Source organism: Calonectris borealis, chromosome 1 (assembly GCF_964195595.1).
Source record: "Calonectris borealis chromosome 1, bCalBor7.hap1.2, whole genome shotgun sequence".
NCBI lineage: Eukaryota > Metazoa > Chordata > Aves > Procellariiformes > Procellariidae > Calonectris > Calonectris borealis.
In genome coordinates this window covers 196672798-196693574 of record NC_134312.1, presented here as the reverse complement: position 1 = coordinate 196693574, position 20777 = coordinate 196672798, and the positions used below count along the sequence as shown (strand labels likewise).

At 40.0% G+C, this 20777-nt stretch overlaps 1 protein-coding gene across 1 annotated transcript in view; it reads right to left on the bottom strand.

Annotated features, from left to right (window-relative positions):
• UBL3 (ubiquitin like 3) overlaps nt 1-18390 on the bottom strand; it is a 57883-nt gene extending 39493 nt beyond the window's left edge. Inside the window, exon 1 of the mRNA XM_075139829.1 lies at nt 17357-18390. Within this exon, the coding sequence (XP_074995930.1) occupies nt 17357-17383 (27 nt within the window). The 5' untranslated portion in view covers nt 17384-18390. The remainder of the gene's footprint in view (nt 1-17356) is intronic.
• Between the last annotated feature and the right edge of the window lie 2387 nt (nt 18391-20777).

Below are 20777 nucleotides of genomic sequence, written 5' to 3'. Positions count from 1 at the left end.
TTAAATAGGTCTTATCTATCATGAAGACAACATTTAAAAAGGGAAAATTATTTCAGTAAACTCTACTGGTCTGTATTACCACCCCGAAACACTCATCTAAAAGAAAATAAAGTTACAAAAAGCTGTATCATCTCACAGGGTCAGATAAAGAAAGGAGAGTGCCAGACAGATTAACTAAATGCCACTTGGGTTAGATGTCAATAGGATTAGAATGGACTTTGGGTTGCTGCAGCAAATACATCCATATGCCTCGCAGAGGGTTCGGTGAGAAGGCACATGTCCTGCCCGGTGGAGCAGCTCCAGATCTAAGTGGGAGAAGATGAAAGCACAGACTAGAGAAGTGCAACAGGGGAACAGTTTCAAATGTATTTAGTCTCTGGCCGAGGAATGTAAGGAAGTGTCAGACAAGCTAAAGGAGTCTCAGGTCAAAATAAAAAAGCTTTTTTGTCAACTCACAGAAAGCCTACTGTGTTATTCTTAAATGCACGCCTCCATCCAGGCAACAGTGCAAAATGGACAGCTGGCTAAACTTGTCCAGAAAAAAAAATAAACTTCTGGTGTATTTACCAGATGGTGGCACAAGTTATGAAATTGGTCTTTGCTTCAGTTTCCGAATATAATTTTTTAACATAACTGAGGTACAATATTTAAAAAAAAAGGCTTTATAAAGCCTTAGAATATTTCTCAAATGAAACAAAACTAAGCATTTATTGTAGTACATACACTTACATTTACAATAAAACCCACGTTTCTATAGATCATGTCCTATTCCACACTTCTGCTGTCTGTGAAAAAAAATTCCATGCTTGGAAAAATGAGGAGTTTTAGAGTTACTTTCTTGTACCTCAAGCAAAAAAGCTAGAGGCATGCCAAGCAAAAAACCTAGGGGCATGCCTGAATATTATATTGCTTGTTAGGAAAAAAAACCCAAACAACAAAAAATTTCCCCTCGTTCATATATTCACCAAGCTGCCTTCTATGTATACTCCTTTGGCGTGTAATGCCATGCCACCACACCCAATTTTCACAGAGAAAAGAGTAATTCCATCATCTTTGTTTTACATCACAGGATTTGGGGGGAAAGGAGATTTGTTTGTTTTAAGTAACAAATATAATTCCCTTCTATTACTTTATAAAACAAAGTCTTAACCTTTTCACATGGTGTAGGGAAAAGTGAAAGTATCTTCTCAGAAAACATTGTTTTATAACAGGGATTTTTCTTAAACTTGCAAATAAACCTCGTCAGTGAACTCTTAACCAGGATGTTCAATGCCACAAAAATCAAGCTCAGCATGGGGTCAAGCTACTATTAAAAGTAGCACAGCCCCATATTTCACCAATTCAAAAGCAAAACAAAACACAGAACGTAACTGCTTAACTGCAATTCTTCATTCTAATTTTAAAAATCTATAATATTTGTACATGTCTTAATAAATTTGCTCATTTACAGAGACTTGACCATTCCTGAAAAAGAAATGTGAACATTATTAAACCTACAAAATTCAAATACCTAACACTACAGATTAGGCAGTCAATTCTCCCTACATACATTGCCTGCTGATGCTACAAATGCACATGACACTTACTTCAGAGCCAGCATGAGTTAGGTAGGCTGACCTTCTCTCTAATACATTATATTGGGTGAAAAATTCTCTTCTCACAAAAATTAAACCCTAAAATTTAACATTTAATAGAATATTTTGCACATTCTATTCATAGATATGTAACTATTAACCTAAAAATAATTTATTAATCATCAATCTTCAAAGAGAAGGAAAGAGAATTAAACAAAGACACACACGTGCACAGATTTGGCAATATAATGCTTTCCAAAGCATGGAAATCCAGAACTAGGTCACAGCTTTATCCTACAAATCATTTTCAGCTTAGTTTGAACAATAAAAGTCTTTTAAATAAACTGCCTGCATTAAACAACCATGATACACTCACCCACAAATACAAGCTGTATTATAAAGTGTAACAGGCCATGTATCCACAGCAGAAAATGGATGGAGTTGAACGAATATACTCACGGGCTGCTAGTTCTTTGCTTCTTTATACTTAAAAATTACTTTAAAAAAAAAAATCTGACTTTTCAGGTCAAGTGTTATTTCCAGGGTTCCTGGTTTATCGATTCTACTTTGTAAATTTTTGATTGATCCCTCAGTAATGAAATCTAGCCATCCAAAAGAAGTCTGCTAGAAGCAAAAATGCAAAGATTAGTCTTGTCAAATGAATGAAGACTATATTTAGATATATATCTATTTACACAGTTACCATATAAAGATTCCTCTACATGAAATTCCTCAAAATATGAAGTGTTTAAGCAAAATAAGGTGTAGTCTTTAAGTATGTAAAGACAAAATATGTTTAGTTTCAAGATAATAATGAATCAGCTTGGATATTGTTTCCTCTTTTACAAATAGTACAACAATTTATGCTGGAAAGGTTTCATTTATGATCATTAGATTTCTACCTTAACTTTAAAACAAAAAAAAAAACCCACCACACACACAAAACCAATGTTTCAAAACTTAAACTAAGCCAAAACAAAAGTGCTAATATGAAACAGAGCATAAAGGCTTCATTCAATCCGTAACTCAACCTTTAGCAGTACACAAGTATCAAAAGCTGTCCTCCAAAATATAAATGTAAAATGTATTTATCAAATTACAGGTATGAAATTTACTCCAATATAAAACAGAAACCTTGCTAGGGCAATGATAACAAGCTTCCCCGCATTCATATCTTATATAATGCCAAAGAATCTTCATTATTTAATTATGTAAGCGTAAATTTTCAACCCACTCATATTAATTTCTGCTCCGAGGATATGAAATATCTTGCAAACATTTCAGGCCAAATGTCAAGAGAGACCTGTCAAGCTTCAAGTAGTAAGTCTCTTTCTTTTAATCTAATATAAAAAACCACATATCTGACTTTCTTTGCAAGACTCCATTATAAAAAAAATTAGTATCATTAAAACAACATAGCATTTGTATAGACAGTATTCTTTCTCTTCTGCTCCACAAGTGTGATTACACACTTAGGGAAAAACACACCACATTTCTGCTGTGATGTTTAGAATAGACCATTCAAATCCAATTTTATGCAACGAATTACGAAGAGGATGGATAAGGCACTTTCAAGGACTTCAGACGATTTTCAAAATTAACCTAGTTGCGTAGAAATTTTCATTTGTTTGATAACTTAAATTACTTTTAAATTTACCATGATAACATGTATAAACTTTCATTTTGTGTGCAAAAGCTTAGGCTGGATCATGCTTGCAAAGATCTGCAATCACACTGTACCTACGTCACCACAACAAGCAGTAGTACACCTACAACTATTCAAATTTCCATATAGTTGAATTAGGGGAAGATCTGCTACGCTAGAAGGAAAGAAATGTATGCTGAACGCTGGAAAGTTTTCTTTCTACTGCAGTGTGCACAACCGTAGATGTGAAAGTTTTCTGTACAAAATAACAAAGCTGGTAGAACTGTGATTTACTGTAAATTAAAACACGTTATGATTTTGAAGTACTACGTAATGAATTTAAGCTAGGAAAAGACAACCTACCAAAAACCAATATGAAAGTGTTGCAAATGAGGTTTTATTAAGCCCTAACAGCTCAAAAGAATTACCTAAACATACACATCTAGCGCTATTTCTAGGTGTTGTGAAGTACTCCCCCCATACAGTGCAGCTGCTCCTCCCGAAAGGCATGGGTCTCCTGTAACTCCTGTGCCATTGCTGCCTGCTCTCTCTGGCCATCCTGGACACATTGGCATGTGCGAACTGGCACTAAACGCTATGTTTAGGCAACTGAATCAAGTCTTTGAAGCCTTAATCCTTTAGAGCCTTTATTTGGTAATGTAAGATTTGCTTTTGCCAGAAGGTGAGATAATGTTTACACGGACACATCTCAATAATTTTTCCACCCAGCAAAGTAACACACACTGCTTTTCTATCTCCATTCAGCACCGATACTGAAAATACAAATGGGATGGATTTGGATATGTTTGTGTCTGGCAGGCAGAAGGGTGAGGATGTCCTTCATCAGAAACCTGTTATCATCTGACACATTAAAAACCTCATTAAATGGAATTTAATCACTAAGAGTACAAAACCTATGCATGTTAAGAGAAAATTATGACAACTCCTTGACTGTTTCTTGTTGCCCATTGCGCTTGTACGGCAAATACTGCCCATAAATAAGCCTGAAGGCTTTTGTGGGTGTCGGTCTCTTCTCCCAAGTAACAAGCGATAAGACAAGAGGAAATGGCCTCAAGTTGCACCAGGGGAGGTTTAGATTGGATATTAGGAAAATGTTCCTCACCGAAAGAGTTGTCAAGCCTTGGAACGGGCTGCCCAGGGAAGTGGTTGAGTCACCATCCCTGGAGGTATTTAAAAGACGTGTAGATGTGGTGCTTAGGGACATGGTTTAGTGGTGGACTTGGCAGTGCTAGGTTAACGGTTGGACTCGATGGTCTTAAAGGACTTTTCCAACCTAAACTATTCTATGATTCTATGACACTGCTATGTTCAGTGCCTGTACCTTTGTCACTAGATGGTTGTGTAATCATGATTCGGATTCTCTCTGTACTCCTTTCAGCTGCTACCACCACGTATCCTACAAACTGCTACAGCCGTCCAAAATGCCTACAACAGAAAGTGAATGCCATCTTTCCCAGCAACACAGCAAGAACTACCTTGAAACAATTCAAAAGATTTCTCTTCCCTGTCCCAACAGCTCCACAGACACTCTAGGGTTAGCCAATACAGCTTCCAACAGAGCATCACAAAACAACTGCTGGCTTTACCCCAAAGTTAAATGCAGAACAAAAATACAAGACGACTATATTTTAAGATTCTGAATAAGTGATTTTTGTATAGGATATTTCAAACTCCCACAACAAAGAGCTATGGTTCTTCCTAAAAACTGCATCCCATTTTTTGGAACATGTTGCAATCTGATTTTACAAGAAAAACTATTATTTTATACAAAAGACTGCAGAAAATGCTGTGTTTATTCAAGTATAATTCTCTATCTTCCATCTCCTGCAAAACAATGTCTAGTAACAAGAAAAAAAAAAAACTCGAAACTGTACTAATAGAGGTACTAACTACACCAATTTTCTTTCCCTCTGGTCTTCATTTCTATATGCTAAAAACTACAAGATGAAACAAAAAGTTTCTTTTTTTTTTTGCAGAAGAGAACAACAAAGGGGAACAAAATCATCTCCTAACCACATGTTCATTATAAATAAAATTCATAACCTAGAACACTTATTAAAGTCAGGACGGATATGGAGCAGCAGAAGCAACTATAAAAGGCAGGAAACTATTTACCTTCACCTCCGCCTTATCTGGCATTAGTCAGCACTCTGAATTATTCACTTTGGTGCTTGCCTTTTTTTTTTTTTAAAGGTGAGTTTGAAATTTACCAAACAGCACCATTTGCAGATAAAGGCACTGACTGATAATCAGTCTGTGCATAGGGCAAGCTGTCTTTTCTACATTTCATTTCCTAAAAAAAAAAAAATACAGAATTTGAGGGAGATAATATAAGAATAAAACTAAATCCCCACATCCTTGAACATCAGAAACTGCTGTGGATTTGTTTTCTTCTCCTGAGATTGCTTCAGATTTAGCATGCTAAAATAGCATGATGATAGCATGATAGCATGCTATTTGAAAAGTAGGAACATGAAAATTGACAGCTATATTAAAGCTCAGAATTTCAGTTTCTCTGAAAGATCAACAAAAACACTTCAGCAAAATCATGTGATTCTCAATCAATAATAAGAGTTGAAAGAAATACTAACGTAGCCCTACAACAAAGCTGGTATGGAAACCAGCTTCCCCTAAAGCATTAGCCTCAAAACTTGCTTTTTACAACTCATTAACAAATATGGTTACAACCTTTCTCCAAACGATTTTAGGAGCATCTCTCAATGTATAAATATTTTATTGCCTTTGCATCACTTTAATTAACTCGCTGTCCAACTCAAATCTTATGGAATAAAACCTTCATATCAGCAAGGAGCACACTAGCTTAACTGAAATGTTGGTACAGTCATGCAATACGACTACTCTGAACAACCAAAACTGACAGGCACTGAAGATGTTCAGGCACCAGAGCAGAGCTAGCCAGAGAAATTTCAACAAAATTTGACTAAAATATACAGTGTCATTAAAAAAACAAGCAAAGAAAATCTTGATCTTGTTTGAATTTTGTTTCTGTCTGACTGCAGTTCAAACTGTAAGATTTCATTCCCTGCAACTCTGCTGCAGAGTTATCTAGTATAAGAATATATTTAAGTGAAATTACATTCCACAATATCCACTATTTTTGATAAATAATAACCTCTTCTTTCACAGATCTTCCAAAAATAAATAGATTTTTATTAAGTACTTTTTAAGGAGACTAGCATCACAGGAAGGCTCAAGATTAATTAAGACTTATCTTCCAAGAAAAGTTTGAGCAGTACAGGAAGGTAAGGCACCGATCCAGCCTCTGAACAATGAGGTGGTGCTGAATAAGGAGGGGGGGGGAAAGCACATGGTTCTGGAAGAAGAGACAATTACGCATTTATACCACAGGATGGATAAATATTGTAAAACAGTCTTGATACTGTTTAAGATCAGTTTTGTACTTCATTTTACAAGTAGAAGAGTTCCTTCTTAATGTGAGTTTTCCATGGCTGACATAAATAGTGCTATGGTACATACATCACTCACAGTGGCAAAAAATACAAGACAAACAGTATTTGCTTAAAAGCCACAAATCTCTATTGAAAAAGACAACCTCAGCTTACAAGTGCCAGGCTCTTTACAGAGAGATTTTACACTCTTCATAGTCAATTCAGGGAAAAATGTAGCTGCAGCTCTGGAGTCCAACCCCACCAAAACTTTACAGATTCCCCATTAAAATCTTTCCAAATTCTACTTACTTCCTGCAGTAAGGAGCACATATGCTAGCATCATCAAGTGCTAGCATCAGAGTGCTGGAACAAGAAGCATTTTGCACCTGCACTGTAGCCCTCTGTAGGGATTTCCCTGGCTATCCGCAAAGAGGATGAAATGGGCACACAGAGGCCATTTTCATTCCCATAAAAAGTGGCATGTAAGAGGAAATTAAAGAGTCCCATCACCCCAGCTGAGGTGAGTGACAACAGTGCATTGCAAAACCATGTGCTTCAATCCTCCTTTTTACAACGAATTTGAAGAATTAGAATTTTTGAGGTCCTTGCTAGTGAAGAAGCATTAGAGCCCATCACCAGATTCCTCTGCTACCCTATTCCGAGCACCTACACTCTTCCCCTGAACCACCTTCTACAGGACTGCCTTCTTAGTGAGAAGAAACACAATTCAAACACGATCATCTTCAAGCTAAAGCAATTTTGCAAATACCCACTGCCACCTTCACTGGAGCCCTCATCACAACCCCACTTACAGTTTATGTAGCATTCCACACACTACAGTGGATATTTTAAACCTCCAAATAATTTTAAACATATGTAATTTGGAAAAAAAATTTACCCATTTCCAGATTTACATGAAATCCTGATTCATATGAAACTATACTGGCCAGAGGCAGTAAGTAGACAGAAATCAAACACAGTTGCAGTTTCTCTTTAATAAGAGAAATAGTCATCTTTCCATTAGTTATAAAAATGAGATCCTCAGCACAAAGTCAAATTTCTCAGTAACAAGCTGTTCTCTTGGTGCCAGATCTGACATATCGTACCTTAAAACCCCAGTCTTGTGTCTAGACGACTAGAAATACTCACTAGCATCTTTTTAATTTTTTTTTTTGAGATAAAAGCTTCCCTTTCTTTGTACTTGAGCTTGAAGTGAACTAGCATAGAGCTGACACTCACATAAAAGACTTATCACATCTTTAAATTATAAAGGTGGTCTTTAAAATAGCTTTTCTTGGAAATCCATAGCATGAAGAATATACATTACAGCACATTTTGGTACAAAATCTTCAAATATTCAAGTCAAACAATCCCTATACATTTTTATGGCCAAAGGTAACATGCCAGACAAACCCCACCTTACAAACATGGAGTTCCTGGCCGGAGATACAGTCAAACTAGAATGACTCCAAGAAATACTAGCATGACCTTTGTGTAACAGGCAAAGCAATGCGTCTCCTTAGGGGTTCACAAGAACAGCTAAACCACCAATTCCAGTGTCCCAACCACACTAACCAGTGCAAGGCCGACCTCAGGCAGGGATTTACCTGCAGCACCACCGACACCAAGCAACTATCGGGGGGCAGCTACAGCACGCACATGCCACGCCACAAGTAGTCCTGCTTAATATAGGACACTGCAGTCCAACAGTTAAAATCCAGAAAATTGACGCAAGTGAAAACTTAGGAAGTCCTCATAAGAGAGAGCACACAACTCTACTGAGAGAACAGCTTTTTAATTATTCTTATAAACATACAGTAATACATCCTCATCACCACTTATGTGCTGTAATATGGGTATTGGAAGTTACTAATTTTGTGTGTGATTTCATGTTAATTTCATTATTACTGAATCACATGGAGTTAGTGAACGGGGATTTATTCCCCTCACTTAAAATCTTTTAATAAAGCTTTCTGAAAGTTTGGGGTTTATGGCCAAAAATAGCTATACAAGTATACAAAGTATAAATTGCTAAAACATGCAAGTCCAATAAAGTTTGTTTCTATCACAGATCAATAACTCAGCTTCAGAAGTGAGAGCTAAGCTTTCACTATCATACCCCACAGCTGTTACGATGTGTAACTCGTTTGCACAGATTAAAAGTGTATTCATTCACAGGCAAAATGACATAAATATTCAGATTTAATATGCCTTAAATAATGTGTTGTGCATCAAATACAACATTATCGCAAGAATTTAGGTTATTTTGATGTTCATGTTACTGCTCATACAAATATGAATTCTATAATTAAAAAAAAAAATACTGCAACTAGGTATTTCAGGCTTCAAAAGCTTACAAAGGCTTCTAGTCAGTCCCTTATAGTATATAAAAGATAAGCATGTCTGAAAAATGTTAGACAGTATTTAATCTTAAAAGAAATACTGAAAAGGACTACTATTTTAGAAGAATTATTTTATAGTAATAATTTACAACTTTCCTGAGGCTTACTAGCATATGCCACATATATTCACATGTAGATGGGCGCTAATCTACCTTTAAGAAGAGAATGCTAAATTTACACCTCCAGCTATGAAGGACTTCTGCTAACACTCACTTCACTATTTTACCACTATTCCATTATTTCTCTATATTAAAAACATATGTCAGATTCTGGAGACAGATTAAGTAGTACCATCTAGAATATATGTTAAGTATCAGAAACAGATTATGGTGATGTGGATCTCTGCCAGACCACAAAGCCTTACCATATCATAACTCCACTGAGGAGATACCAACCAATGCTACGGTATATGACTTTGAAGTACTATTCTTTTTTAGATGAAACACGTTGTTCTTTTCAATCTCTGTAAGAAAAACACATTTAGTTTCCTTGTGTTTATTTTGAAATTGGCACTATACTTCTATCAAGTGCTTGAGAGAATTTCTTATGCAACATGAAATAGCGAATATTGCATAATGAACATCAAGAAAAGCGTCCAGAAGAGCTCAGGACCACCCTTTAATTAAAAAAAAAAAAGAAAAAGAAAAAAAAAGCTAAGCTTTCATTCCCATCCAAACTGCCAACAGATTCACAGATTAAAATCCAGATCCTCAGCTGCAGCTAAAGAGCACTCCAGGATAAGACCACCTTTGTTCCTCAGCAGTGGTCCAAGTCATTGACATAAATTAGATTAGCCTGAATGGTAATCTGTGCCAGCTCTCAAGAGAAACTGAAACCGCCACAGTAGATGGACACCAACACAAACACTTCCAGATTGCATCCCTGTGCTGTTAACATGAAGTACCATTTTGGTACCTACGTCCTGCTAAGGCATAGATTCATTTTTTGGTAGTAGAACAAACCTACCAAACTCCTAGGCAGAATCTCTGTTTTTACTTGGTTAATTTATATGGGATACATAAAACTCAAGGAGTTTCTTGCTTGTTTCTGTCTCCATAACGACAGTATCATGGAATAAAGTCTCAGCTAAACTCTGCCACAAAGTTTCCATTTAACTCTAAACTGAAACTCCCAAATAATTTTAAGTAAAAAACCAAACCAAAACAAACCCACAAATGTAATCCTGTCACTGGCAAGCTATTTTCAAATTTCTTTACAGAAAGTAGAAAAAACTACAAGACACTGATGGCAGTGTCACAATTGTGTAATCTGCCAAATCTTCATCTTACACAAAGTTTCTCTTTGTGGAAAATATACACTACAATTTTTTTAACCAGATTTCAACATACTTGCAGAGTCCTAACACAAAGCTGGAGATTGCCTTCACTGTCGATGGTTTACAAGCACCAATAAATTTATCCTCTGTCAAGGAGCTAAACACAACACCAGTTAGTGACTGCAAAATACACCAAATTTCCACAAATACGTAAAAGTACTCAGCCGCAACAACATTTAAGTATTTCTGCAGAACTATACTTTTGAGGCCCAGCAGACTTACAAGTAAGAAGGTCTTAACTTTTTCTTTAAGGGGTACTCTCAAAAATAGAGACCTCCTAAATAATTTTCTCTACATTCTTAGAAAGCCTGTTAGCAACTTTTCTCCCCCCTCAAATTTCTTTTCAGATACAAAAACCCTTAGTATTGAAGTGCATAATGCTGTTTGCAGAACCTCAACTGATGTCTCAGCAACCTTTTTTTTAAAAAAAAAAACAAACAATTCTTGCAGGGTGTTGATTCTTCATTCTTTTCTTCCCTCAGTATTTCCTCACTATCATTGCTTGCAACACTTAGTAGTACATCTGTGAATTTAAATTTGTCTGGAGGTATACCAAATGAAAAATGTTCCAGTCTTTGCTTTAAGATGTTCTGCAACACATGTATAACAGAAGCTGTCAAAAATTAAAGGCTCTCCTTCTAGCAGAATTTACAGGGTGATTTTTAACAATAGCTGAATTTCAAAAGACAGACCTCTAAATTATGTTAAAACTGATGAAGAGCTGGGGTCTCGGAGTTTAGATTTGACGTGAGAAAAATGACATTAAAATTTATCATTGACATTCTGCTCATTTTCAATAGCTTCTAAAATGAAAGCACTGCACTCAGTCATATCCCTTTAATAATTATGGTGAACTAAAGTTTACGCATGCAAAATTGTGGCAGGGAAGGCTTGCTACTTCAGTAGGCTCAATTAATTGCTGCAAAAACAGACTTAACATGGAAAACAGTACTCAATAGCAGCTCTGCCTTTCACCGTAGGTAGAACGAGAAATAACCAAGTTAGTGGATCCAATACTGTACAAAGAAAAGATTGAAAATAAGCTGTACTATCTCTTTTACATAAAACCACAAGAATGATTAGTCACGTTCCAGATATTTCTGGATTCCTGCAAGCTAGAGTAGCACTCACAGGCTGAGTCAGAACTGAGCTCTCCATTCTGCTCAGTATTGCATAAGCATATATAGAGACATCACCAAAAGTTTACATTCTGACTTTTACTGAGAAACAAAGCTGACTGACCAGAAATGTAAAACAAGTAAATCCCACTTAGTGCATATACTGTGGCCATGGCTTTCAACATTCACAGAAGTTGTACTTAGGAAGAACTCTCAGTTAAAAAACAGAAAAGCATGCCCTTAGTCATTTTGTTTACAGTATCATAAAAGTATTGCTTACCAAGTCTGCTGCAAGGACCGCGTTCAGACAGGCTAATTTCCTAATACAGCCTTGAACCAAGCCAAGGAAAAGAGTTATGGCCCTCAAATGATCTAAAATTTAAGTTTAGATATGCACGAACAGCAGTCACAAGCTCCAAGGTGAAATACAGATTACCGGTACCTGAAGTTGTCCCTAATTCCACATTTGAGAGGTGCAATTTGTCCCCATTCAAGTCCTGACTGAGCTATCCAGTTCCCACAGATGATGTCTAGCAGTTTTTTAACATGCAGAATTCAATGTTCCTGCTGTAGAGGTGATCATTTTGCTACACTCGGATACTCAGCATTTGTTTTTTGTCTCTCTGCCCTGCTGGAACCTGCCAGCAGCTACTGCTGGCTTCCCAGCATTCCCTACAAGGGAGGAGTTAAATGTCCTTCAGTACACATCCCCTCCAGTATCTCACGGAGTTAGACAACAGAAGTAGAGAGAAACCAATTCAGGTTACAACAACAACAAGGGTGGGTGGCAGGAAGGAAGAAACAGTTTACACTGCCAGCCTACACTTCCATGTGAAGTACAGTGCTGCACCAAGGCCCAGCATAAATATCAATCATTATCTCATCCACAGGTTACAGCTGTTCATCCCTGAAGAAAATGAGATGAAGGACACGCAAACACTGTTTCAGAGTATGTTTAATGTGTTAGGATGCTGTGGAATTTCCACTACAGTGTCACACACAAAAATGCCAGTCATTACTAAGATATTTCTTTTTGGTTGTTAGATAAACAGGCAAGACATTTTTTAAGCTGTGGAAGAAAAAAGGTGCGTGGGTGGGGGAAACGGTAAATTCAAATCATTTTGAAGTATACCCAAATATATACATTCAACATCAGCTTTGACAAGTTTATCCCTGGCCGCTGCTGCAGATAACAGAAGTAGGTTCTTTGTCTTGTTACAAGAAACACTGCAATATGCTACAGAGGCTGGCTCAATATATAAGGAGTTGGGAAGGAGCTTCTTCAAGCTCTTCTTTCTAACACGGATCCCACCAATTCCTTTTCCAAAAGGAGGCAAAAAAACCAAAACAAAACACTGAGAATGACAAAGGATAGGATACTTCTATCTGTTACAATCAGCAAACAAAGGGAAGGAAAAAATATCTGTACAGAAAAACCTGATAAGCTATTTTTATCTTAGAATGTAATGAATTAGAACTTTCAACATGGGCAGTACAAAAATTCAAAGAAATAATTAGACCTTTATTATAAAAAGCTTAAGGGACTAACATGACTATATGCACAAAGGCTACTAGGAATACAATAATTTTCAAAACCAGGAAAAAGGATCTACTGAAGGCAAAAGGAAAAGCAGTTAAAAAAGAAGAACAGAGATGCATGACTTCTCACATTTTGTTCTGATGCATTAAAACGCTGAGAGCGAACAAAGTATTTTCTATGTTCCAAGCGTATTATAATGCTACTGCACTTATTATTCTTAAATGAAAGAATTGTTTAGACTGAGTAATGGACAAAACTCAGCTGCCATACAACCAGCTACTCCTTTGAGTCCCTGCTGTCTGAACCTTGTTTCCTGGATGCCAAGATCCCCCTACTGATGTAGCGTCAGTTACATGTCCATCCTTTTCCCCTGTTAGCCTCTGTTAATATGTATTAAAAAGGAAGTCCTTATATATGTTAAGCCATTCATCACCATTTTATACTAAATTTCCTAAAAAAGAACATTTAGATATGCATTTCCACTAAAGATGCTGACGCTAACAAGGCGTTAACTGAGCAGGGTTTCTATTTGTTATTCTTCTTCCACCTTTTGCCCCTTTCTAACATTGTCCATGTATATAAGTGTTTTAGACCATAGACTCTATCCTTTTGCAGTCTGCAAATGTCTTGCACCAAAAATTGTTTTATTGAAAATAATCTTTCCCATACCACCTCCATCTCTGAAGTATAGCATACGGATTCAATAGCTGTACATAATAAAATTGAAAACCTTTAAGTGTTTGATAGATTTCAGTGTTCTGCTATTTCTCGAATGCCAAAAAAAAACCCCCAAACCCAAAACAAACAAACAAAAAAAAACCCACCATGAGCCGAAAGCATCACTCTCAGTCACTACTCAGACAGAAAAAGAATTTGATATCCTAGAGGGCATGCAAAGAACTGCCTGGGAAGAAAGTGCTGGCAGAGCCTTTTCATACCTATATAGAATGCACCGACACAGGAAACAGCGGACACCGTAATAGTTTTCAGTCATACAGACCCCTTACTGTGAACGTCTAAGACCCCTGAAGAATTGTATCTGTAAGGAGAAGTATCATATGCACACAGAACACAGAGATGCAGCTTCCCAGATACTTGTGTTATCTCCACTGAAATAAAGGGGATTATTCAACTGAGTAATAACTTCTGGACTGAGTGTAGGTTTTTCATAGCTTATTTTAAAATAGTCATCTACAGCGTTTAAACAAATACCAAAGCATTTTCGTTTGGTCCACTCAAAAAAACAGCACCATTAACTTCACAAGTCCATAAACCACCTCATGTCTCTTTATTGTTACAAAAGAAATACAACTTGCAAACAGCCTTGAGGTTATTCAGTCAAACTCTAGTTGCTACCAAATGGCAAAACTGATAAAATTATTGAACATACTCAGAGATGCCCTGTTGCCATCACAATCGCCAGTACTTATGTGAAAAATGAAACAAAATTAGGCTCTAGATATGCAGTATAGTCTTCAAACACTGCCCCATACATGTCCAGTCCTAATTACGTTAATGAAACTACTCAAGTAGAGAGGTCAATATTAGCAGGTTTCATTCCAGGAGTGGAGATTTAACCTGTAAGCAGCGCACATTGCTAAGGAATAATGCACCACAAACCTACAATACCCGGAATGTGGTGTGTCACTATCCAATTTATTAGTGGAATGCAAATGATAAAGTACTGTGTTAATTATTTAAGAAGTGATGTTGAAATGGTTAGCTGGTAAAATCTGCTGTAGTTCTGGAAAGGAGTCAACTAAATGTCAGAGAAAAGGAGGCTGGATCAAATTATGCCTACATACAAGTACAAAGCTTACTGAAGATTTGATAATTTACTATGAATTTATGTATAGCAGATCCTTCTCAAAGGTGGGACAGGAAGACAAATTAACACATTTGTTAAGAAGCAGCAATTATAATACTTTTATCATTATTATTATTATGAGAGGGTTAGTTCATGAATCTGACATAAACGGTTTGAAACATAATTATTATAATACTTAAATAATTCATAGCAGATTTACTAAATCTGATGGAGTCTTCGTAATACAACACTCCGTCACACTGATGCCAACTCCTACAGAAATGGGAAATCATTTTTTTGTAAATGCAAATTACACAGTGGGTAGATAGGAGAAATGCAAACTGCAAAATCCTACACTAAATAAAAACATATGTAAACAAGGTAAGTGTAAACAGCCTCCTCTTTAAAGAGCCATCAAATAACAATCCCATTTTCTTTCCTGAAAAGCTCCTTTGAAATAAGGAGGATGGTGACAAAAGGAGATCCAAAATGAGTTTTCAAGTGCTCTTTTTACAAAGTAATATTTATTAACTGTATTTAATAACTTGAATTTCTACAACACACTTGAAACTTTCAGAAAGAAGCTGCAGCTAATAATGCAGAAACTCAACAAAACGATCCTAAGACAGACCAGAGTATGTCTATTTATTCAGTTAAATTCTACCGACATTGGTAACATCTTCATTCAAATGTTTTTGTAATGACTCAGTATTTAAACATCACCATGTATAACAAGCTTCTTCCTGATTTGAAGAAACAGAGCATGGCTAGGCCAGCTATCCCTGTCAGTGGTATTCTCATTTCATCATAACAACAAAAGGAAATAGTTTTCATAGAAAAAAAATAGTATTTTACCCATCTTAAAATTTGTATATTTTGTATAAGATGTTAAACGTCAAATATTACAAGCCTAGTGGCAGCATCATGATTCCCAGGCAGGCGGCAGGACCTGGAGTAGCGTGGAGGTGGCAGTGTGCTCAGCCCAGGGTGAGAGGGAAGAGGAGTGCTTCACGTCACCGTCAAGGGACTCCTCCAGGCAATTTAAAAAGCAGCACTAAGAGATTTCCATCTAACCCTCCACACCTAAGGAGAGGATTTCTGTGATATAATATTAGACGGACACGTGCAAGTGAGAAGGGGGGGGACAGAGTACTCTAACAGCCAGAGAGACCTTAAAAAGAAATATATGAAAATTAACAGTTGAAAGGATTTAAAGTCAGAGACAATAGTCTCCTCATCACCCTTTTCTTCCAGCGGGCAAAATTTATTTATCGTATTTGAGAAAGGTGGGGGGGGGAGGGCGGGGGGGGGGAAGAAAAGAAAAAAAAAAAAAAAGGTGAGCTTAAAACCGTGTTTGATCATTCTCTACATCTTACTGTTTCTGTTTTTTTAGCAGAATTCACTTATTTTGACGGCAGTACAAAAGCTGTGAAGGAAACACTGAAAGTAAGCAACTAAAGGATTTCAATAGCCCATTTGTCACACATATGCACCATTAATAGTATATCGATGGATGAAACAAGAGCTACTGGGTTTTATTGTTATCACTACCGGGGCAGGTTTTACTCGCAAAACAGAACTTCATCCCGAAAGAAAAAAAAGCATGGACAAGTCTGCTGCTTTTAGAAAAACAGTACCTTTAAATGTAAACAGTGGTGGGGAGATACGTGAAAATAAAGAACTATCAAACTCCAGCCACAACTTTTTTTTTCCAATTAAGTGATTTATGGAAATATATACAAACGGGGAAAGTCCTGCTGAACGAAAGATTACCTAGCAGACCTTATTCACCTTCCCTCCTCACGCCCTGCTATACCCTTCTATTTTAAATGTACCGAGCCGAGTACCCAACACAGGCTGAAGTACAGTCCGCCATAAGAAGTACTAGGAGTGCCCTTGAAAAATGTCCAGATTGCAGCTAGTGCACAAAGGACCTCGCCATGTAAATAAGCGCATGAGAATTTCTCTCTCGCTCTTGACCCGGCGGCAAGTGAAGAGATTAACTTCCCATCAACATCGGAAGACAAAGCGTCGGTAAGAAACAAGCGAAGTTTTAGAGAAGAAGGCTGAGACTAAATTTCAGCTGGTTTAGGAAGAAAAAAAAATACGAGAAAAAGCTCGAGTAAATCATTTTGAATGCTCTACTTCGTATTTATCTTCCCCCCAAAAATGCTCGGCCGAGCTGAACAGCAGCGCTACGCGAAATAAGCAAGAGCAGTCAGATCTTAACTGCCATAGGTAAGAGAATGCAGACATGCCCCCTTGCTTTGCTACACAGAAGGCGACGCTGCAGATTTCTCACTCCGCTACCAAAAAGCAAAGCAGAACCAGCATCTGGAGTGGGAGGGGGGGTTATTAACTGGGAACTTTTGTTCCTTAAATATGTAACCGAGATCTTTTTTTTTTATCTTCCCACGCCCCTCTTTCCATCTTCTCTGCCAGAACAGGCCGAAATAAACATTATTCCATAATAACACTATCAAATAAGGAGTATAAGACTTACCATATCAGCTGGAACGCTGCTGGACATCTTGATGTTACCCTAAATGGCTTAAAATCAACTTTAAAAAAAAAAAAAAGCACCAAGAACAGCCCGCTGGAGATCTTCAAGAAGCAAAACCGCTGTCAATTTCGGAGGCAGCAACTTCCACGTCCCCTAGGAAAAAGAGGTGCCCAATGCGCAGCGGGGAAGGCGGCCGGCTGAGGAGGAGAAATATCCAGGGGCAAGCGGCGCCGGGGCTGTACCGGAGGAGCCAGCGGGAGACCAGAGATGGCAGCAGATCCCTGTCAGCAGCGGCGGCAGCAGCAGCACCAGCGGTGCCAGGTAGACCAGGCAGGACTACACCGCCACATGAGCTGCGTGCGGGCTTTTTCCCCCTTCTCTCCCTCTTCCTTCTCTCCCAGCCTTGACAAATGACGACGGGATGATTCACAGGATAATGGTGCGTCCAAGTCACCTTCTCAGTCAGCGCAGGCGACCCGGGCGCGCAGGCAGGCAGGCAGGACCTCGATCCTGCCCTCGGCGGCGGGGCAGGGAGGCGGGAGGGCCGGGGTGGGCCCGGAGCCGCTGGGGAGGACGCCGGGCTTCGGCCCCCCTAGGCGGTGTGCGACATTCAACAGGGTCTGGCGGGGAGACGGGCCGGGGAGGGCTGCCTGAGGGGCGGCCGGAGGGGAAAGCCCTCCCCCGCGGCGCTCCGGCGGCGACAGCACTCGGCGGGGGCCGGGGGGCGTTCAACGGCGGCCGCCTCCCGCAGCCTCAGGTCTCCGCTCGCATCGCCGCCGCCTCCTCAGCCCGCCCTCCCTCCCCCGCCTCGTCCTACGGCGGCTCCGGGCGCCCTCGGCGGCGCGGCAGGGGCGCCCCCCCTCCCCCGCGAGCCGCGCTGGCCGCGCTGCCTCGCCCCGCTGCGAGCCGGAGGTGCCGGTCCTCAGCGAGATCCTCGCCCGCAGCCGCCCCCTGTCATCTTCGGCTCAAACCAACATGGCGTCTGCCGAGCCGAGAAAGGGGACACGGCAGGGGAGAGACGGACCCCCTCCTCCTCCTCCTCCTCCCCCCCGACTCCCGTCGCGTCATGCGCCGCCGCCCCGCGCGGCACCATGGGGCTTGTAGGCTGCCGAGGGGAGAGGGGCGGTGCCAGCCTGGCCCCGCCCCGCCGCGCCGCAGCCCCGCCCCCGCTCCTCAGCAACTGTTGCTAGGGCGGGGAAGCGGCCGGCGGCGGTGCGGGGCCTGCCTCCGCGGGGCTCCGGCGCCCCCCTCGCCCCCGCCCCGCCGGGGGTGCCCCTCGCCCCGCGCTCGCCTTGCGGTGGCGGCGGGCAGAGGGCGGGGGCGCACGGTGGGTCCCCGGGGGGCCGCCGGGGCCTCGGCGCCGCTTCCCCGCCTTGGCAGCAGGGAACCCAACCCCCCCGCCAGCCGGGCAAACACCACGTAAGTCGTTGTTCTCCCAAGGGCGGCTGCAGCTACCTCAGGGCGTTTGGGGCTCCCCTTGCAGCCCTTTCTCCGTGGATCCCGTTCCCAACGTGTGGGCTGTGTGCTGTACTCTTGGACGGCTTCCAAAAAAAAAAAAAAAAGGAAATTTTTATTGTATTGCTTTGGGGTTTTTTTTTTTTTGCACCCCAGTTCTGCAAGTCTGAGCCTGCACAGCATTTCTTTGTAATTCTCATTTCTTACATTCTTTTTTCAGAGTTTGAAATATCAAGGTTCTTCTTCTTTTTTCTTTTTTTCAAACTGTGTAGTTCTATTAATGAAAAAAGCTCCTGTAAGATTCATGGTGGAAATGATGACTTCCAACTTGGAAACATCTGGAGAAAGGGGACTTAGCATGTAAAGTGCCCCCTTCAGAAGCCATCCTGGTTTGTTGTGGCACCATGTTATCTGAAATGGTGTCTGTAACGGGTATTTTATTCCTTATTCCGGGCTGCTCCCAGATACCAGCATTCAACAAAGGAAGGCTGTGCCTGATGAAAACTGCATCCCACCTCAAAGATACAAAAGAATCCTACACCAGGTGCAGATCTATTGAAGAACTGAGTAGGCCTTTTGAGAGGGGTGTGGAGAGAGACATTCATATGCCAGTAGTGTAAAACTGTCCAAGAAAAAAAAATCAAGAAAATCAAGAAGGTGGAGCTTGTGACAGATGCAGCCTGGTTCCTTCGGGGACAGATCTCATGTAAAACCACAGGAAATTAAGACACAGTTGTTCCCTTTAATACTAAAAGTTTGGGGCTGCCTTTCTTCTCTATGATCCTATGCAGCGAAGGCAACCCCTGGCAAGACAGTGTCCCTTTCAGGCTTTATAATTCTTTTCTTTATACTCTGCTCCAAAATAGCATGAAGCTACCAACTTCAGAAGACAGATTTGACAGCAAGTAGCACCGTCTGATGCCTAGGAGAAGAGTTGGGGCCCAGCAGAAGTGGCCCCACTTGTGTGGCCTTTGTGAGGATCCTGTGCTGTCACACGTTGTGTGACTTTGGGGACGTCACTCCCTTGTCAGCCTAGTTTGCTTAGAAAGTACATTTTTGGGATGCAGTGACTGGGGCATCTCTCAGGAGAGGCTGAGAGCTGGGACTGTTCAGCCTTGGGAAGAGAGGGCTTGGGGGGAACTCATCAGTATAAGCACCCGGTGGGAGGGAATGAAGAAGAGGGATCCAAGCTGATTGCCACTGACAGGACAAGAAGCAATGGGGACAAAATAAAACCCAATAAATTCAATCTGAACATAAGAAAAGACTTTTTTTAACTGTGAGGGTGACCAAATACTAGCACAGGTTGCCCAAAGAGGTTGTGGAGCCTCTGTGGAGATACTCAAAACCCAACTGGACATGGACAACCTGCTCCATCTGACCCTGCTTGAGCAGGGGTTGGAGTAGGTGAACTCCAGAGGTCCTTTCCAACCCGAATGATGCTGTGACTGTGACTCTCCCCTGATAAATGGTTTTATAGTACCTTGTAGCATCATCCCCGATCTCAGGCAGGTCTACTAGCCACCAACAGGATAAAAAAGCTTGTGTTTGTGGGAGTATTAGCATATCGTTGAAGCATTGCTTACTTTTTCTCCAATCAGGTAACTTTGAGAGACAGGAAAAGTACAAGGGTTCCTCATTCTTTTTTCTTTTTTTATAAAGCATCTAAATAATAATACTCATAGATGAGGGTCCAAGGGATGAGCCCTGAAGGATGTCTCTTCATCCCAAATAATATGCATTCCTGGGCACACATGACTTTCTGGTTAAATCAGTGACAGACTGAAGAATTATAAATAGATCTAGCTGAATAGAGTTTATACTTAGAACGTTATTAATGTGGGCTTTTCCTTGAAAAAAAAAAAAACAACTTACGTATAACAGCTCAAGTTTAAACAGGCTCTGGAGATCTGCTCCAAGGCCATCCTGCAGACCAGCTCTTCACTCCACACGGACAGCAGCCCTG